The 19,563-nt window shown below is 38.5% G+C and overlaps 1 protein-coding gene across 3 annotated transcripts in view; it reads right to left on the bottom strand.

Annotated features, from left to right (window-relative positions):
* The window catches only part of PHF6 (PHD finger protein 6), a 68,405-nt gene extending 49,469 nt beyond the window's left edge, over positions 1 to 18,936 (bottom strand). Inside the window, exons 1-3 of one of the 3 annotated variants that reach the window (XM_006881812.1) lie at positions 18,785 to 18,936; positions 14,703 to 14,884; positions 14,386 to 14,487 (exon numbers count right to left, since the gene is read on the bottom strand). In XM_006881812.1, the coding sequence (XP_006881874.1) occupies positions 14,386 to 14,487; positions 14,703 to 14,840 (240 nt within the window). In that variant the 5' untranslated portion in view covers positions 14,841 to 14,884; positions 18,785 to 18,936. Of the gene's footprint in view, positions 1 to 14,385; positions 14,488 to 14,702; positions 14,885 to 18,784 lie in introns of those variants that run through there. The other 2 variants (XM_006881811.1, XM_006881810.1) reach the window with 2 other exon arrangements.
* Positions 18,937 to 19,563: the final 627 nt, after the last annotated feature.

The following is a 19,563-nucleotide window of genomic DNA, read 5'->3' as shown; positions in this document are numbered from 1 at the left end:
AAGAAAAATGCTTTCAGAGTGGAACATTATTTTCAGGGTCAGGAACAGGAATTTTGATCAGTTAGAATTTACAAATCTATTTTATGCAGCTTTTCTATAGAAGCAATCATATGTGTAGAAAGGTTCTAACAAAGAGAATAGTAAAATTGCCCATAATAAAATGAAAGTACACAATTTACATTTGCCAGTGTACCCATGAACACAAAACTAAGCTGCTGAAATAATTCTTTTTTCTAGAATTCCCAGAGGACTTAGGTTCTTAGCATTTATTTTGGTTCTTACTGTACTCCCTTATGTAGTTAATTATCTTTATAAATGTATGTATTCTATAAATTCCTACTAAAGTGAACATTATTAGAAGACTAACAAATACTATACTAAGCAAAGTAGTGCTAAATACACCTCTTAATCATAAAGTTAACTTTGGTCCTGAGTATTTTAGTATCTTATATTTTTCTCAATTATGTTCCTAAAATCTACAGCTTGAACATGACTGCTTCTAGATACTTCTAAAAATATTCACACAGTCTGATTCATGATTTGGAAATGTGGAAAACAATGCAGTTAAAGGGGTACACAATGAGCAGGAATAAACAAGGGGTATTTGGAAAGCACGACTAAATTAGCCCTGAAAACAACGCTAAGAATCAGGAAGAGATAAAAAGGAAAAATTAAAGTTGAGAAACAAGATAGATGGCAAGTGCAGTTAAAAAAACGCTACGGGAAAGAAAATAAAACAGAGGCCTCTTAGAAAACAGCAGAAGAACTGGAAACTAGGACCCCCAACACAAAGCACCAGCTTTGGATGGGCTGAAGGAATGGCACCCTCCAGGACACCAAATATTTGCTCTCCAATTAGCCACAGACCCAACTAGATCCCCAGCAGAACATCTGTCAGCCATTCAGGCTTTTCTGCACCCGTGGCTCTCAAATGGGAACTCAGGAAAGCCAACTTGACAGGAATGTGTTTTACAAAGACAGTGGGCAGACTCCCAATCTCAACTGTCTCAAAGAGGCCTGAACCACGCAGCATACATTCTATTGAGGACTAACATGTACAGATACACAAGCATGTATGCGTGTTTCGACACATTTATATAAAAAGTGAACTCACTGCCAGAGTCGATTCAGACTCAAGGCAACCCTCCACCAGGTTGCAGAGGATATAACTAATGTTGTGGGGTTTTTTCTTAAGTGAAGGTTTATAAATCATATTGGTTTTTCATAAAATAATTCAGACATTTTGTTTGTAACATTAACTGCCATTGATTAATGCAATTCATTTATTTCAATGTCTAATCAATAGTTGTCTACTGCTTTTCCTTTTACCCAATTTACCCTCCTCCTCTGTTATCCCTCTAAGATTGATTCTGTGTGTAAACCTTTCCTTACATGTTGTTGCGTACCACTGTGTTGCAACTGACCCATAGCCATAGATACAAGAAGTCCTGGCAGCCATGGAAACCCAGGAGAGGGTCACTATGAGTTGAACAGACTTCTTAGCAGTGGGTGCATATACTTTTATAAATGCGCGTGTGTGTGTGTGTGTGCGCGCACGTGCGTGGGTGTATTCTCAAGCCTTTCCTGCTTGAATTTTAGTTCCACGTTTGTGATTTAAACAGTTAAAAACCACTTTATTGGTAATATTTTCTCCTTTACTTTCATTCCACTCTTCAGCTGCTACCTAGTAGGACAAGTAAATGTCAAGGATTATAAACCTCCAAATTGGAGCAGCTATAAAAAGAGGCTCCAGTGGGTTTTCAGAGGCAGTATATCACATGGGAGGAGATGGCCCATCTTTCTCCTGAGGAACAGCTGGTGGACTCAAACCATATACCTTTATGCTGGCAGTGCAATTCTTCACCACTAAGCCACCAGAGCCTCCCTGACATTTTAGAATAGTGGTCTTTATATCGTAATTGTCTTTTTGTAACTGAACATGTAACCTAGCATAATTTGTTCTAAATTCATCCATGTTAAGGGAGCTCTGGTGGCCTAGTGGCAAGACGCTGCACTGCAATCCCAGAGGTATGTGGTTCAAATCCACCAGATGCTCTGCTGGAAGAAGGAGGGGGCAATCTCCTCCTGTACCAGTCAGATCTGATTTGACGGTACCCATAAAAATAATACAATAAGAATTTCAAAAAAAGTTCATCCATGTTGTGCAGTATTTCACAAATTATTTGTTTTTTACTAATGGATAATACTCCACTGTGACTCCATAGACTGTGCCATAGTTTCTTTAGCCTTTTGATGTGCACTTTAGTTGTTTCTAGCCCTTTGCTATTACTGTAAATAATGCTGCTATAATTATGAATGTATGTACGTATGCTTGTGTATTACTCTTGTTGGTTTTTTTAATATATATATCGTAGTGGGAATGCTGGATCAAATGGCATTTCTATTCTCAAGTTTCTGAATGCTTTCCACAATGGCAATACCAATTTATACTCGGCAACGTCTGAGCTTCAATCTCTCTATGCTCTCAGTAGGATCCATTATTTGCAGTCTTGAACTTTGCTATTTTTGCTGGAGTGAGCTTGTTGTTTTGATTTGCATCTCTTAATAGCTAATGGAGGGATCTCTTGTGATTTAGAGGTAAGGAGTTGCACTGCCAACCCAAAGGCAGATGATGGTTCAAATCCAGTAGCTGACCCACAGGAGAAAGCTAGGCAATTTTCTGTGAGATTAACTGCCTCTGAAAAGCTATGAGTTTGTTTCTGACTCAATGGTACATAACAATAGCTAATGGAGCTTTGCTGGCCTTTCGCTCCCTAATCAAAGGTTTGAGTCCACCAGCTGCTCCATGGGTGAAAAATGGGCCATTTCCTCTTGTGCAATTTATAGTCTCCGAAAACCTACTGGAGGGTCAGCTATGAGTCATTTCTGACTTGACAACACATGAACAACAAAAAACAATAGCTAATGACCTTGGACATTTCTTGTTATGTTTCTTGGCCAGATGAATGTTTTCTTTGGTGATGTGTCTTTCTATGTCCTCTGTTCATTTTGTAATTGGATTTGTCTTTTTCTTATTGAAGTTTTCTATAAATTTTAGATGTGAGTGTCTTGTCAGATGTGTCAACGTAGAGGCTCTGAATCTTTACAAGAGCAGACTGCCTCATCTTTCCCTGTGGAACTGCTAGTGCATCACCTTGTAATGCACTAGCCACCAGGGTTCCCTCTTACATCACTATATAGACAAGTAGTCCCGGTGGCCATGGAGACCCAATGGAGGGTCACCTTGAGTCAGAAGTAACTTGTCAGCAGTGGAGTGAGTAAACTTTCATAAACATGGGCGTGGGTGAATTCTCAAGCCTTTCCTGCTTGAATTTTAGTTCCAAGTTGATGATTTAAATAGTTAAAAAAATACTTCGTTGGTTTTCTCCCTTTCATTCAACTCTTCAGCTCTTACCTAAAAAGCACAAGTAAACGTCAATGATTACAAACTTCCAAACTAGAGCAGCTACAGAGACTCCATACTGTTAGACATCTTTGCATGGCACCTCCACAGCATGGCTGTAAGTTACACTGTCTTAAGATTAAGCTGAGCCATGTAAGCAGTGCACCAGGGAGCTGACCTAAAGATGAAAGAGGAACTATGTCATGCATGAGAGGAGACAAAAGGAACTAAAAGGACTATGTTGTTTGTTGTCCTCAACTCAGTTTTAGCCCCTAACAACCGTATGTAAAACAGAACAAAAAACACTGCCAAGTCCTGTGCCATCCTCACAATTGCTATGACTGAGACAGGTCAATCCAGCCCTCTGAAAGTTGTCTTTTTAGCTGACCCCCTCTTTACCAAGCATGATGAGTATGTGAGGGAGGAAAAAATATCTCACCATCTTCGCTTCTAAAGAACCCTCCCACTGAACTCCTTTCCAAACAGGTATGTTTGTTGTTCTGACAGTTCATGATTATTTTCAAATTCAGGAGTTTTTGCCAACACCTACTTCAAATGTATCAATTCTTCCTCCGTTGTCCTTGTTCACTGCCCAATTTTCACATGCGTAGGAGGCTACTGAAAAATATCATAACTTTGGACAGGTGTACCTTAGTCTTCATGGTGACATCTTTGCTCTTTGACGCTTTGTGTCTTTCACAGCAGATATGCCCAACGCAGTACATCATTTGATTTTTTTCCTAATTGCTTCTACCAGGAGTATTAATTGTAAACTCAAAGTGAAACCCCTGAGAACGTTGATCTTTTCTGTTTATTATGATGTTGCTTAAAGATTCTGTTAAAAAGGTTTGTTTTCTTTAGGTTGTAGGCCATATTGAAGGTTATAATCTTTTATCTTCTTCAGCAGTTCCCTTTTGCTTTCAGCAAGTTAGGTTGTGACACCTGCATAATGCCAAATGTTAATTATTCCAATCCTCAAGCCACATTCTTCTTCATGGAGTGTAGCTTCTCTATCATTTGCTCGGCATACAGACTGAGGAGGTATGGAGAAAGGATACAACCCTAATACATACCTTTCGTGATTGTAAATGACGTGGTATCTCCCTTGTTCTGCCTGACTAACTGCCTCTTGGACTATGCCGTTTCCACATGGGTACAATTCTGCAATTTCCATTCTTTACAATGTTATCCATAATTTATTATAATCCACAGTTGAATGCTTTTGCACAGTCAATAAAACACAAGTAAATATCTTTCTGGTATTTTCTGCTTTTAGTCAAGATTCACCTGATGTAAGCAATGACATCACTTGTTCCATGCCCGCTTCTGAATTCAGCTTGTCCTTCTGGCAGTTCCCTGTTAATATATTACTCCAACTTGTTGAAGTTTGGGGGGTTTTTTTGTTATCTTCAATAATATATGATATTCTGTTAGGACTAGAACCAAGAAAAGAGGCAAAAAGTTTATGCCTGGAAAACAGAACTAGGAAGCCAATACTGACATGTAAAGAATTGGTACTTCAGAGAACAGGGACCAGAATGAGAACCACTCACAAGACTTTGAACTCTCTGTGGCATCGTCTCATTGGCCAGACTCCAGCCTTGAGGCCCACCCAGAGCAGGAGGCCACAAATAAAGCCTCACCTTCAGTAGCACATATTTCAAGGAGGGAGGTTCGTCTCTTAGAGGATGTAACTTCCTAATAGATCTATCTTCACTATTTTACCCTCATTTCTGCCTCTCTTTCTCTTCTCGCCACTGTGCTCTAATAAAAAGCTCCGGCCTACACTTTAATGCTCCACGCACTAAGGTCTGCTCTCCCAAGAAACACTGAAATTTCTGTACTACTGGCACTCGGGCAGCGTCCTCTTCTCTAGTCTCTTCTGCCTAATATCCTTCTTTTGCCTGTGCCAGAAGGACGAACTAGGGCACTGAACACCAATGTTGCTCATTCTGTTTCATGACATTGGCTGCAATCCTCTCAACATAACAGCACTTTCCCCACTTCATTTCCAGATTTCTCTTTTCCATTTGTCTTTCTATCCTGGCCCTCCTCCCGCTTTCTAAGCTTTATTTTTGGGCAAGTGCTGCCCTTTGTGTTGCCTATGCCTGACTGTAAGGATGAATAAGGTCCTTTATAGTGTAATTATTCACTTTGTAGACTGTTCTTTTGTTTGGCTACAAACAGATCCCTGGGGGTAGGTTCAGTTGCAGGCCTGAAGGATGTCTAAGGGCCATAGTCTTGGGATTTAAAAAAACAACTTTTAGGAGGCATTTCAGAAGTAGAGATTAGCAAGAGTTTATGCACAGCAGTGGGGACAGGAGAGGATGCTGGGAAACAAAGAGAAGACTAGTGCCTTGGAATGAGGAAAGGAGTGGGGAAGATGGGATCAAGAAGGAAAAGATACAACTTGCAATTCAGGTGAAAAGACAGGGTAATGATGGGCAAGGTCCAGTTGGGGTTACTTTTATGAAACATAATGCATGAGAGCAATTGTATGAAGCATCATGTGAATAGTGTGAAACACAATGTATATAAAATTTGTAAGCAAACCAATAGAAAAAGAGAGTGAGAGGGGAGAAAAGACAGAACTTTTGAACAGTAGGTTGACATCTCTGGATATCACCATGTGTGCAGGAAGGAAACATTAAAAGTTTTTGAGGCAGAAAGTTCTATTAGCCTTTAAAAGCAGAAATCAATTATTTACCAGCCGTATGTAGGAAGACAAAGAATGGATAAAGTAGTATTAAGAGAGAAAAGAAAGCACTGCTATCGCAGAAATAAGAAATGAGCATGATTGATGGGGAAGATAGGAGCTGCAGGTAAAGGACTCCAAAAGAGAAAGAGGAAGGGGATGATAAATATTGGTTTAGACACTTTGATTTTTTTTATAATTTATTTTTATTTATTTATTTATTCTTTTTCTTTTATGTGTGTACTGTCAAATTGGATCTGACTGGTACAGGAGGCGATTGTTCCTCCTTCTTCAGCAGAGCATCTGGTGGATTTGAACCACACACCTCTGGGATTGCAGTGCAGTTTCCTGCCACTAGGCCACCAGAGCTCACCTAGACACTTTGATTTTAAGGCGCCTGTAGGACACCTACGGAGAGCACACAAGCTAACGCTAGCATCTTCAGAAAGGTGGAGGGACGGTGAAGACGACGACCCTCAACCGGATGGACTGCCATGGTGACTTCAGCAATGCCCTTGGGTGTGCCAGAGATTGTAAGGATGGTACAGGATAGGACAGGGGTCACGTCTGTGGTTCACAGGGTCCTTACTCAAATCAAGGGCACCTAACACCACCACCACACCATCCTTGCACTTAATTCTCTACAGACTCTTCTAAAACATCTTAATTTGTCCTTAATCTATGCCTTCTTATCAATGTTGAAATTCTTGTCTAACACTTAAAGATTCTCCGATCATCCAACCCTATTTCAAATCTAATCCATTACTGTCTATCTCAATGACTCTTAACCTTGTCTGATCCAGCTAATGTATTTCCTAGACTCACATCATTTTTTAAACTTTATCATAGCTAAGAAGCAGTCTTAACTACCTAATGGGTAAGAATCCTCTCCCAAAATGTAATACTAAGGGGATATGTGTGTGTACACTATGAATTATCTCATATACAGGATCATAGATTACCAAACACTTTGATCATAAACTCAAAATGATATATCATGTTCCCTGGGTACCAAGACCTCCACTGTACTGAAGAAATAATAAAAGAAATTCTATGTAGAACAGGTCTTTTCCTTTTCAGAGGCAACAAAATGTATCTTGAGAGTAAAAGAACACCAGTAAAAAGATAAAAGAGTACTATGTACTTATACATAGTATATACACACCATTTCTGCCCCAGGAACTAACATATTAATAGGAATCAGATTATGTCTTAAATTCGGTACTATTTTATCTAAAAACTGTTGTTGTTAGGTGTTGTCCAGTTAAGTACGACTTATAGCAACATGGGATATTTATTACTCTTCTCTAACACCACAGCTCAAAGGCTTCTTATCTTATCCTTATTCACTGTCCAACTTTCAGATACATAGAAAGTAACTGAAAAGACCATGGCTTGGACCAGGTGCACTTTAGTCTTTAAACTGTCATCATTGCTTCTTAGCACTTTGGACAGGTCCCTGACAGCAGATTTTCCCATTGCAATACATCTTCTAATTATCTGACTGCTGGTCAAGAAGTCAAAAAACTAGTAGGCTGGAATAAGTATATTTTTTTAATGTGGTTTTTTACAAAGAACTTAAAAGAGAATCTAGTATAACCTATTAGTTAGTAGGTAGGCTATACTATAAAAAAATTCTGGCTTTGGAGTCAGCTGAGAGTCAAATCTCAACAATGCCACATATTAGCTGTGTTAGTCTACTTCTCTGAGCCTCAGTTTTCTTATCTGTAAAGTGGTAATGAGTATTTCCCCCATCTCACTGTGGCAATGTAAGGATTAAACAGGATCACACACTTAAAGTACTCAGCCAAGTAGCTGTTGTTGTTAGGGACCGTTGAGTCAAGTACAATTCATAGAGATCCTATGAACAACAGATGTGAACCCTGCCCTATCCTGTGCTGTCCTCATCATCTCTGGCATGCTTGAGACCATTGCTGCAGTCACTGTGTTAGTTCATTTGGTTAAGGGTCTTCCTCTCTAGCTGAGTATCTAGGAAATATTAAAACAGAACACTAAACTCACGGCTGGTAAGCTGACTGCGACTTGTGGGAACTCTCCATATGGTTTCTGATGCTATAAATCTTAACAAAAGGAGAGGATAGCCTTATCTTTATCTTTCTTCTATAGAGCAGCTGTTGGGCTTGAACTGCTAAATTTTTAAGATCAAAACAAAAAACTCATTGCTGCCAAGTTGGAAGAGATGCAAAGCTGATTCTCCAGCAGGTTTCCAGGGGTAGTAAACTGCACAAGAGCAGAGGGGCCACCTTTCTCGCATCGAGCAGCCAAATCTCCTGTCTCTGGGATGGTAGTGCAAGTCCCCACCCACTAGGCCCAAAGAGCTCTCAGGTTAATGTATACCATTTCTAATACTAGAAAAAGCAAGAATAGGATTCAGAGAATTTCACAATAAAAAGTAAGTAAAATGATACCACTTGAAAAAGAGAAAGTTAAAGAACAATGTAAAGACAGTCATTAAGGATACAAAAGATTATTCGTTTTAGTAAGAAAAAAATTCAAATAATTCCCTTAATGAAAGGATATAAATCCAGAATAAATAGATTCAAATTGAGAGAGAGATATTTGAGTTATATGTAAGAATAAACATCTTCACTCTGAAGGGTGTTATACAATGCTGATCCAATTGTAGGTTACTTAAATGGAATCACAGTTCTTTGATTTATTTAAGAGTTGTTATGTACCATAAAGTGGGAACTGACTCACAACTGACCCTCCAGCAGGGTCTGCAGTCACTTTTTTCAGAGACGATAAATCACAGAGGAGACTGCTAATCTTTCTCCCAAAGAGCAAATGATGGACTGATTGGGACCACATGCCTTTGGATTGGGTTCCTTACCACGAAACCACTAGAGCTCCCTATATTTAAGAGCAAGGCAAACAAAAATCTTATCTTAGCATGCTGATAATCTTGGCAGGGCAAAAGAGTGAAGCGAAACGGCCTTCTGAATACCTACTGTTCTTAGAATAGTATGTTATCTGATACAGACACCCATTTAAAACTAATTATCTGATGCAGGTACTCTCAATGTTCTCACTAGTTTAAACCAGGAAGAGTATGCCTTCAAATATAGTCTCAAATGTTTCCTTAAAAAAATTTCAAAAACAACGATACCTCATCATTTTACCCATAAACTTGCATTTCTTGACTAAAGAGAGAAGGAATAAGAGTGCAGGGTAAAGATACAGAATCACCATATGGCTTCAATAGGAACTGGAAATCATTTATTTAAGCTGCATAGTGGGATAGGGTCAGGTTCAGGTCTCTTGTTCACAGGGTCTCTATGAGTCATAGTCAAGTTGATGGCACTTAATGACAACAACAAAGTTGCAAAAGCAGAGCTTTACAATTATAAAAACCTTAATACTCTGGTAAATTCTTCCTGGTTCATCCTGGTGGCTGTTGTTAGGTGCCATCCTGTTGAGCATGACTCATAGTGACACTAACGAACTTTGTCCTATCCTGTGCCATCCTCACAATCTCTGACACACTCAAGCCAATTGCTATAGTCACCATGTCAATTCACCTGGTTGAGGGTCTTCCTCTCCTTTGCCGACCCTCTACCATTCAAAGCATGATATCCCCCTCCAAGGAACAACCTTTCCTAAGACATGCTCAAGTTTGTGGGATGAAGCTTCCTCCAAGGAGCACTCTGGCTGTACCTTCTCCAAGATACATCTGGTTTTTTGGCAGTCCATGCGATATTCAATACTCTTCTCCAACACTAAGACATCAATTCTTCTGTCATGCTTATCCATTGTCCAGCTCTCAGATGACTGAAAAGACCATGGGCTGAAACAGGTGCAATTTATTCCTCAAAATGACATCAATATTCCTCAAGAATTTGGAGAGGTCCCTGACTACAGATTTTACCAGTGCCATGTCTCCTCATCACCTTACTGCTGGTACCAAGTGTATCAATTGTGGATCCAAGTAAGATGAAGTCGTTGACAACTTCAATCTTTTCATGTTACTTATTGGTTCAGTGGTGAGGTCTTTTGTTTTCTTGACTTTGAGATGCAGTCTATATAGAAGGGTGCGGTGTTTAACCTTCTGCTGCAAATGCTTCAAGTCCTCCTCTCTTTCAGCAAGTAAGGTTGTGTCACTCACATTATATGGAATAAAAAAGTATCTTCATGCAGAATACCCTTCATCCCCTGATCCTCGCAGCTGACATGAAAACCTCAGAAAACTGCCCATGGGAGCAAGAGTATAGAAACCACACACCTGTACCTCCTTGTCTACTGAAACCTCCTATCCTCACAAAACTCTGACCCATCTGGCCATCTAGATACACTTTCACCTCAAGCACGAACCCCTTCTCTATATGTTTCTCTGGAGCAAATGAGGCCCTTAGGAGTGAATACCAGCTACAGACTAGAAGCTCTCTTAGAAGCACTCAGGGACTAGCACTTCTGTTTTCGATTCTTTTCAATGGGTATTCATGACCTACTTTTCACCTACAAATCCACATGAAAGGGAGCCAGAGCAAACAGGCACACAGGATAAAATGCCTTTAAAAGTCAATTAAGCGAGGCTGATTATCTAGTTTACATCAAGAGTGATCAGGAATACAAAGCCCTTCACATTTTTCTCTCCTATTTATGGCTTTTATTGTTTAGAGAAGTCTATGCAGAAAAAGTAAAGAGGAAAGCTACAATCTGAAATTGGGACTACTTGGGTCATGTAAAAACAATATAACGGAAGAGGCAAGACTGAATAAATTATAACATGAATTGTTCCAAAATGGAACATATAAATGCTACTCTCTTATCCTCTATATATATGATTTTAATCCTAACATTTTAGGAGCAGGAAAGGAGGAAAAATTATACACCCAGGCTTAAAAGTCTTTCTATTTTCCTAGATGTCTATTATCTCAAAAAGGCTTCAAAACACCTTTTCTAAGGAAGGCCTTATGTCGGTTACAACACTTTTTTGTCACTATCAATAAGCAGTGATAAAGCAGTATCTCTATTTTATAGCTGGAGAAAAGGTAAATATGTTAATAACTTATTTAAGGTTATACAATGTGTCAGTGGCAGGGTTATTATTTAAAAATAAAAACAAAAACAGTTCTCAAGACTTCCCAGCCTAGTATGTTTTTAATTAGTCTGATTCTTTTCAGTATCAGGAGTATCTTAAACTATTTACAAAGAAAAAGTACAATAATTACAATGGTGGTCACCATTTATCAAGTCCTAATTGTGTAAGGCACCATACTATGTCTTTTATGCTATTTCTTTTCATCTTAGTAAATAACTCTACGAGGCAAGTCCCTTTCTATAGGCGTGGGAAACCATTTAGAGAAGTAAATAATTTATCTACAGTCACTCAACTAGTAAGTGACTTGAGCTTGGACACAAATCCAAATCCAAACTATGCCTATAGCTTATGCCTTTAACTACTGTTTACGATCAAGGACTAGATTTAATTATTTCAACTACACTATTTTCCAATGCATCTGAGAGCTGGACAATGAATAAAGATGACAGGAGAAAACCTGATGCATTTGAGTTGTGTTGGAGAAGAATGGACTGCCAAAAGAACAAGCAGATATGTGTTGGAAAAAGCACATCCAGAATGTAACTTGGAAGCAAAGATGGTGAAGTTTCGTCTCACTTACTTTGGGCATGTTGTTAGAAGAGGCTATTCCTTGGAGAGGGACATCATGCTTGGAAAGGTGCAAGGTCAGTGAAGGAAAGGAAGACCCTCGGTGAGATGGACTGATCTGTGTGACAATGGGCTTAAATGTGTTAAGGACAATAAGGATGGTGCAGGTTAGGACACAGTTCAAAAGATAATATGTTGAGGGTAGCTATGTGTTGCATTCAACTTGACAGCACTTAACGCTTTACCACTTGGGGGGAAAAATTAACTCCCTAGATCATAAAATCAAAAATCAGTTAAAACACTTTATGGTAGTAGAAAAACTTGTTCAGAGATCTGATGCCTTTTTATTCACAAACAAGTCTAAATAAACAAAATCTCTACTGAATTTATCAGTATTGCCAGATGCATGCTATACTGCTTCATTTAAAACCAGGTATTATACTTTCTAGTATTACTTTAAAATCAAGGATCAACACTTATCCTGTTGTAAGTGAAGCAACAAACCAAGAGATAAACAAACAAACAAAAAACACACAAACCAAAAAACAACCAAAACCCACTATGTTATAAAGTCAAGACATAGAGTAATTTTCTAGGGACATCCACAATGCTAAAAATAAACAAACTAAACCCACTGCCACTGAGTCAATTCTTCTGACTTGTGGTGACCCTCTACCACTGTCTGACATTATCAATCTTTGCATGAGAAGACTGTCTCATCGTTCTTCAATGAAGCCAATAGTGGATTTGAACCATCAACCTATTGGTTAGCAGCCTAAGCTACACACCAGGGCTCCTTAGGAAATAAATACATAGATATTTATTAGGTTGATAGCACAACTATTTTGAAGTAACATTTTTTCTATTTGAACTTATTTTTAAGAACTAAAAGAAAACGAACTCCATGACTGTAGAACTGATTCTGACTCATAGTGTTTTGAGGCTGTAAATCTTTTGCTGTTGTTGTGTACTGTCAAATCGGCTCTGACTGGCAAAGGAGGAGATTGTCCTTCCCTCTCCAGTGGAGTATCCGGTGAATTTGAACCATATTCCTTCGGGATTGCAGAGCAGCTTCTTGCCACTAGGCCACCAGAGCTCCCCAAACCTGTAAATCTTGAGGGGAGAAGATCGCCTTATCTTCTAAAGAGCAGCTGGAGTGTTCGAGTTAGTTGCCTAACACAACCCACTATACCAGCGGGTCTCCTTTTCAGTAAGGACTAAGAAATAAAAGCATGTTGATCTGGTTCTGAAAAAGGAATGAGCCATAGTAATATAAAGGAAATTAACATGACCAAAGAAAACCCCATTTTTTTTTTTAAGAAAAAGGCACGTTCTACTGCTATCTAGAGTTTTTGGGGTGGGGAAAATAAGCATTTTTCAGTTAAAGTCTCACTGGAACAAAACCAGTCTATCCTCTCATTTATAACACTGATACTACCAAGGGTTTGGGACTATTTCTTACCCTGAAGCAAATCTCAAATGTCTTATTTTTGAATTTGTATTTCTTCATGCCACCTTTTTTTTAATACCAAAGCCAAAACCTTTAAGTAAACTCTGACTTCCAGTGATCCTCTAGGAGAAAGAACTTCCCCAGAGGATCTCTAAGGCATAGGTCTTTCCAAAAGCAGACTGCCACGTCTTTATCTCACAGAGCAACTGCTGGGTTCAAACATTCTCCTTAGGATTTGAGCATTTTCATTAACTACTGTAACTGACCAGCATTTGTTTTTCTAATACTAGAAAACTACTTTTCAAAATATATTGTTCTTCATCACCAAAATGAGAGCCTCTGTCTTCACATCCCCATTTCATACAACAACTATCATCTCAGATTCTTTGTGATATAGGAGATTACTCACTGCCTAAGAATATTGATACAAGTTCTACGAAATCCATCTTTAAAAATAATGAAACATCTGAGAGCGAAGCTACTGAAGGTACATTTATGGATGCAATTACAATAAAGAGCTGAAATGAGAAAAATGAAAATTTGTCTTTCAGTTAATTAAGTGTTCCAAAATAAACCATAATGTGTCATGAATGCCAGTTGAGATGACACTACTTTTCCAACAGAGCAATATAATATCTTGCCAGTCTGGTTTCTGGTTCTGAAGACAACAAAAGGGACATTACTGCAGCATAGCTTCAATAAAGCTCCTGTGAAATTCACTGAAAGTTATCAAAATGCGTGGTGCTGTGTTATATAGCTGATCCTTAATAAAATACTTTTCTTAGCAAGTGCTAACATTTTCCTTCTAAAAATGGTACCAACATTTTCAATTTCTTTAACATTTTCATTTATAATAGCATTAATTACCTTAAAATGGAAGATGAAAACAAATCAGATATAAGATGTAATCAGATGTAAGATATACAAATCAGATATAAGATATACTTGAATGAAGACTTCAACATACAATACACTCAAATTAAGCAAACGGGCTTGTTTCCTAGGTAAAGAGTCTCCAAAAAAGTAATTCTTTAAGGGAAAAAAAATTGATTAACTACTAATTCTCTCCTTTTTAGTTGAGTAGTTAATAGAAAAAATTGGCCCACCATTTAAAATCACACTCAGTTAATATACAATAACTCTAAATTAAGAATTTCCTCCTTTATGAATTTAATAATTTTTATCAAGAGGCAAAAATATCAACTCACCAGTTTTGTGCCTCTTTTTATTTCCTTTTGAACATCTTCAATAGAAAATCCACCAAGACTCTCGTTATCAGAGTGTGATGATACCAAAGCAGATGAAAAGAGCTATAAATTACATTAAAAAATTAAGATTCACAAGTAAAAAAATTACAGTTAAAATTTAAAAGATTATTTTCTATTTTTAAAGAACAAGATTAATGCTAAACCATTTTTCAAAAATGTAAGTTAGGGTTGTTTGTTTTTTTTTTAAATTTAGGAATATTTGTTTCTTTTTAAAATTTTTGTGAATAAGATCTGTTAGTTGCTGCCAGTATACTTACCATACATTTATGGTGTGCTGCCACCTTCTGGTTTTCAGATATTAGCAACTGTCCACATTCCTTGTCTCGATTGGACTTACAAAAGCCACATTTGCGCTGTCTGGTAGGCCCCTTTTTCTGTTCAACTGAGCTTGACATGATTGAAAAATTGTCTAGAATGCCACTTTAAGTATCAAAAAATGCTATGGAGAATAAAAAGGCCAACAAAAGAATTAATTTCATTTAAAAACCAATGTAAATATAAATTTTTTCATATTTAACCCAAGTTTTAAGAAATTTTTATATAAGTACTTGTAATATAAATTAACTCTAAAAGATAAGATGTCCTCATAAGAAAAAAGCAAATAAAGATGACTGAATGACATTTAAAGCAATTGAAAAAGTTAATTGCTCCCAAATTAGGGGAAGTATGAATGAGTAGAAATATTTTCAAGTCGCTCTGAGGGAAATTCACCATGTATAGTATCATTACCGGCATATAAAAAGGAAAATGTTTTACATGTATAGTTAGGTGCCCCTTCAAGATGACAAAAAAATAACTATTTGATAGCAAAGCAAAAACAACTTAAAATATTATATAATATTGAGCACAAATGTATAAGTGCATAATTTCTAAACATTCACATATTGATAAACCAATGAAAGTGAAATTAATGTACTTTTCTTAATCACGGCTTCCTTAAATTTTTTAACAAGTTAAAAAATCTATTTTTCTTTAGCAAATTAATTTTTGCTAATGTCATCCTTTTTCACATAAAAATCCTATTATTTATAAAATAACTAATAACTGACACTGAGATTTACTCCCAAAGTCTGCTTATTAAAGTAATAAACTGACAGTAGTCTTCTAAACGCAGTAATTTTCATGCTTAAACCAGGAATACTGCATAAAAAGGGAAATCTTTTCCGAATGAGCCTTAAATTAAGAGTCTTCAATTATAATTACAGGTAGTATATAGTCAAGCAAAGGGAAGAAAAGCTCTAACATGGAAGATTTTAGATTTATGGCATCAATCTCAACAGGAATTCTTCAAAAGAATAGTACACACACTGAAAATCAGGTATTCCATTTGTGTAGTTATCCTAAATTAACATAACTAAGCAAATTAGTACCTGTAACATACATTACAGCAAACAAAATCTCAAATATCTGTCTTAAAATTAAGGAACTTCTTTGTGCTTTCTACCTATTTAAACGTCTTCATATATTACACTGAAGAAATTGACTTACTAACACTACACTGTGGCTTTCTGAGACGCACTTGTTCATTTAGCAAGAACTGCAGCAGCTGGGTGCCGGCAAGGTAAGATTCCACATTCTTCTAGATAAAAATTCAGATACTTAATAACTAAAGTCAAGTCAGAAAGAAACATGTCCTCTCATTAATGTCTACTGAGGTTTCTATTTTTTTTTTTTTCATTTAAAACTTCAAAGGCCCTGACTGACGAGCTGAACAAACTCTCAGCGCTCTCTACAATTTTTAAAGACTTCAGTCTTCCAAAAGGCACGGGACACTTTACAATAGTAAGGTATTCATGGCACTAGCTATAAACCATGAAGCTGACTGAAAACAGGCAGCAAATACTTTTAGGATTAAAGGGGGAAAAGGACATAACAGAGAAACAAAAGAGGAAGTGTGTTTGCATTTGTTCAGGCAAGTATGTGTTCAGTTGCTTTATCAAGAGTACAGCTTCCAGAATATTTACAATCAACTACGCAAAACAGCAAAATTCATAAATAGCACCCAAACATGCTACTTGAAATCTAAATTAAATATTCCTTTACCATGATGAAAGAGATAGTAGGCAGTCTAAAGCTAATGTAACACATTCAGTGTTTCTTTCAGTCAATCTGATTGTGTTTGAGGAAGGCACACTAGAAATCTAATCTGTGCGTGCATCCCTAATGTGGGATTTTACATCATCCCGGCACCAACTATAAAAGTGGTGCAAGATAAAGAAAATTCTTTGCGAAGAACCTGACTTTTTCATTTTCAAGAAAAATTCCACTAATACTACCTCATAAATTTCCTCCATACTGAACTGTGCCTCTTTCAATTTCTAAACAGGTACATTTCCTCATCTTAATTGTGAGAACCTGACAAAGACCCTAAAACGTAAAAGAGATAAAAAGGCATACTTCATTTTGCATTCAGCACGTTGGTGTAATTTTTCTATTATAGGTTTCAATTTAATTTGTTTCACTTTAATTTGTAAATTGAATAGAGCCACCAAAATAAAAAGTGCACCAAACCAATTAAAAACTTTCCCCAATGTGCAATGACTAAATGGATTTTTCCACTAAAATTAAAATAATACATCTGTGCATATCTAGCTACAGTATTTTTTTTTTCAACAGTCTCCTTGTAAAACGAAGTGGAGAAGAACATCATGGAAACAATGACTCCCTGCAAAATAAAAAAAAAAGCATCATAAAATAAAGATTTTTATCTAACACTGTCACATTTGTGGTTAAGCAGAATAAGGGCATTCCAAAGACTAATATTTAGGGGTTCAAAATGAGTCACAACTACATGTCATTTTAATTTCAAGTCTAAAAGGTTTTTCAGGGCATGCAGAGATCAAAGTTTGAGGCTTTCATCCAACAATGAAGCCTTTTCCTTTAAGGAAACGTAACGTTTATAATAAATTAGAATGAAAGAGACAAAGATACCAGCAAGAAAAATCGAAATTAAATATCTGGGGAGTGGGGAATGCATAGAAGCCAGGTTAGATTGAAGTAATCAACGTGTTTCTGATTTACCAAGACGCTGTGAAACACCAAGGTAGAAATAATCTGAAACGTTAAGGAGAGCAGTCAAGGACTAATTCAAGAGCTCATTCAATGCCTGCTAACTAACTGAAAGATCATTTTCACAAAAAACAAAACAAACCAAACACCCCCCTCCCCCTCCCCAGTCCCGCGCGCAGTTCCGGAAATTAAAAAAAAAAAAAAAATCCACACACCAGCGAGGTGAAATATACAAATCAAAAGATATAAACGTGATCTCCCAAAGAAGTCGTATTTCTGTCAGGAAAGTTACAGCTGCGAGAGAGAAACGAATAAGATGTACCGGAAGGGCACCTGAATTTGGTTGCACGAAATTATTACATGCTTCGCATTGCTTTTTGCGGTTATTCAAAAGGAAACCGAAGGAATTTTCCAGTTGTTTCAAACCCAAGGGCAAGCAAAGAATCTAAATGGTGGGAAATAGGACCTAATAACACGTTAGTTATAAGCCCACGGAAAGAAAAGATTTGTCAAAGTAGAAGCAGAATCAACTTATCACGCAGAATATGGAAACGAGTAGACATTTCAAAAGACGACAAAGACCACCTTGCTGCTGGCCGATGTAATAAAGGATGGTACACAGAACGGATCGGACCCTCACCGTTATTTACTCCTTAATACACACCAGGCTCCAAGATCGCCCTCTCATCAAGCACTAGACAAACTCGCAAAACTATCTCCCTCTATAACACTTTCACAGGTTCCTTTCGGTCCCAAAGTCAGGGTTGTCTTAATCGTCCTTCTCCAATTCCTCCTGAATACAGAGAAATATTCTTGTATTTCCCCCCTTCTTACTCCCCCAGGAGTTAGAACCGAATAGGCTTCGTTTTCAGCTTAGCCAGATACCCCAATTGCACCCCTAACTTCCCCCACCCCAGAGTTTTTCCTCATTCCATCAGGCTATCCCTTCTGCTACCCTAACAATTCTTCCCCAACTGGGACTCTCCTTCCTTTCCAAATACGCCTTAAGCAAACGCAAAGACTTAAAAAAATATATATATATTCTCCTTTTCCCCCCCTTCTTCTCAAAAATGTTGCACCCCCTCCCCCGAAGCCGAGGCTGCCAGCCGACACTCTCCCACAGCACCTCCAATGCACTTTCTCATCATCTCTTTCCCCAGTGCCTTCAATGAGCCGCGGAGCGGCGCTTCTGGGGTCCTTGACAATAAAGCGAGACCACCAAGAGTCCCCCTTAACAACGGGCAGGGGCGGCGGCCTGGCCACCGCCATCCTCCTTGTCTTTTACTGCCGGGCAGAGAATGAGGGGTCTCAGGGTTCCGTGGGGACTTACCAGCGGGGCCCAGAGGCGGACGGCGGGAGAGAAGCGCCAATAAGGGGAAAGAGAAAGAAGTCGGCCCGGTTCTCCAGCAGCGCCTGAGAGCGGGGCTCTGTCGCCGGGGGTTGTTTCCTTTCATTCGAGGAGACGGGCTCGCGGAGCGCCCTGACGTCGCCCCCCTTGCACGCACACGTCTCACTTAGCGTTGAGACGTCCAGAGCGCGCCGCGGGCCCTAATTGGCCACAGAGACTGGGCAAGCGAAGCCACGGCGCCATAACGCATGTGCAGTCCCCGCCCCCTGTACGGATGGGGCTCGAGGCCCCGCCTCCTGCTCGCGCGCGTACCTTCTATTCTCCGGTCTGCCGCTTCGCCAAGTGTTTGAGGGCTGCATCCAAGAACCTAGAGAAAACGATTCAAAGATATCGCTGTGGGTTGGGCGGAGCAGGGTTAAGCACCAGAACCGTTGTACCGAGGCCCTGGATGACCGATTTTCAGCAGTGGTTCCAGTGGTTGGGCCTGATCCCTTGCTCTTGTTCGCCGAGGCCTTTTATTTCATTGTACTCTCGTGGGCATCCCTTAAAGCTCAAAAGACCTCGTCAGTTTCCCTCATTTTTTTTTTTTTAACACGGAAAGACTGAGAAGCTCACAGTGGAGTCAGAATGACTAGATTTCAGTTCTTGAGCCAATCATGTTAACCTCCGTACCTTATTCTCTTTTCTTTCTTTCGTATTTAAAATGGGGATTAAAAATAGTACCTCACAGGATAATTGCGAGGAAGAAATGAGATAATACA

This window comes from Elephantulus edwardii, unplaced genomic scaffold (genome assembly GCF_000299155.1).
Source record: "Elephantulus edwardii isolate Elephantulus edwardi_28Jun2011 unplaced genomic scaffold, EleEdw1.0 scaffold00016, whole genome shotgun sequence".
NCBI lineage: Eukaryota > Metazoa > Chordata > Mammalia > Macroscelidea > Macroscelididae > Elephantulus > Elephantulus edwardii.
Note: the sequence above shows the minus strand (reverse complement) of the source record. Positions and strands in the feature narration are given on the sequence as shown.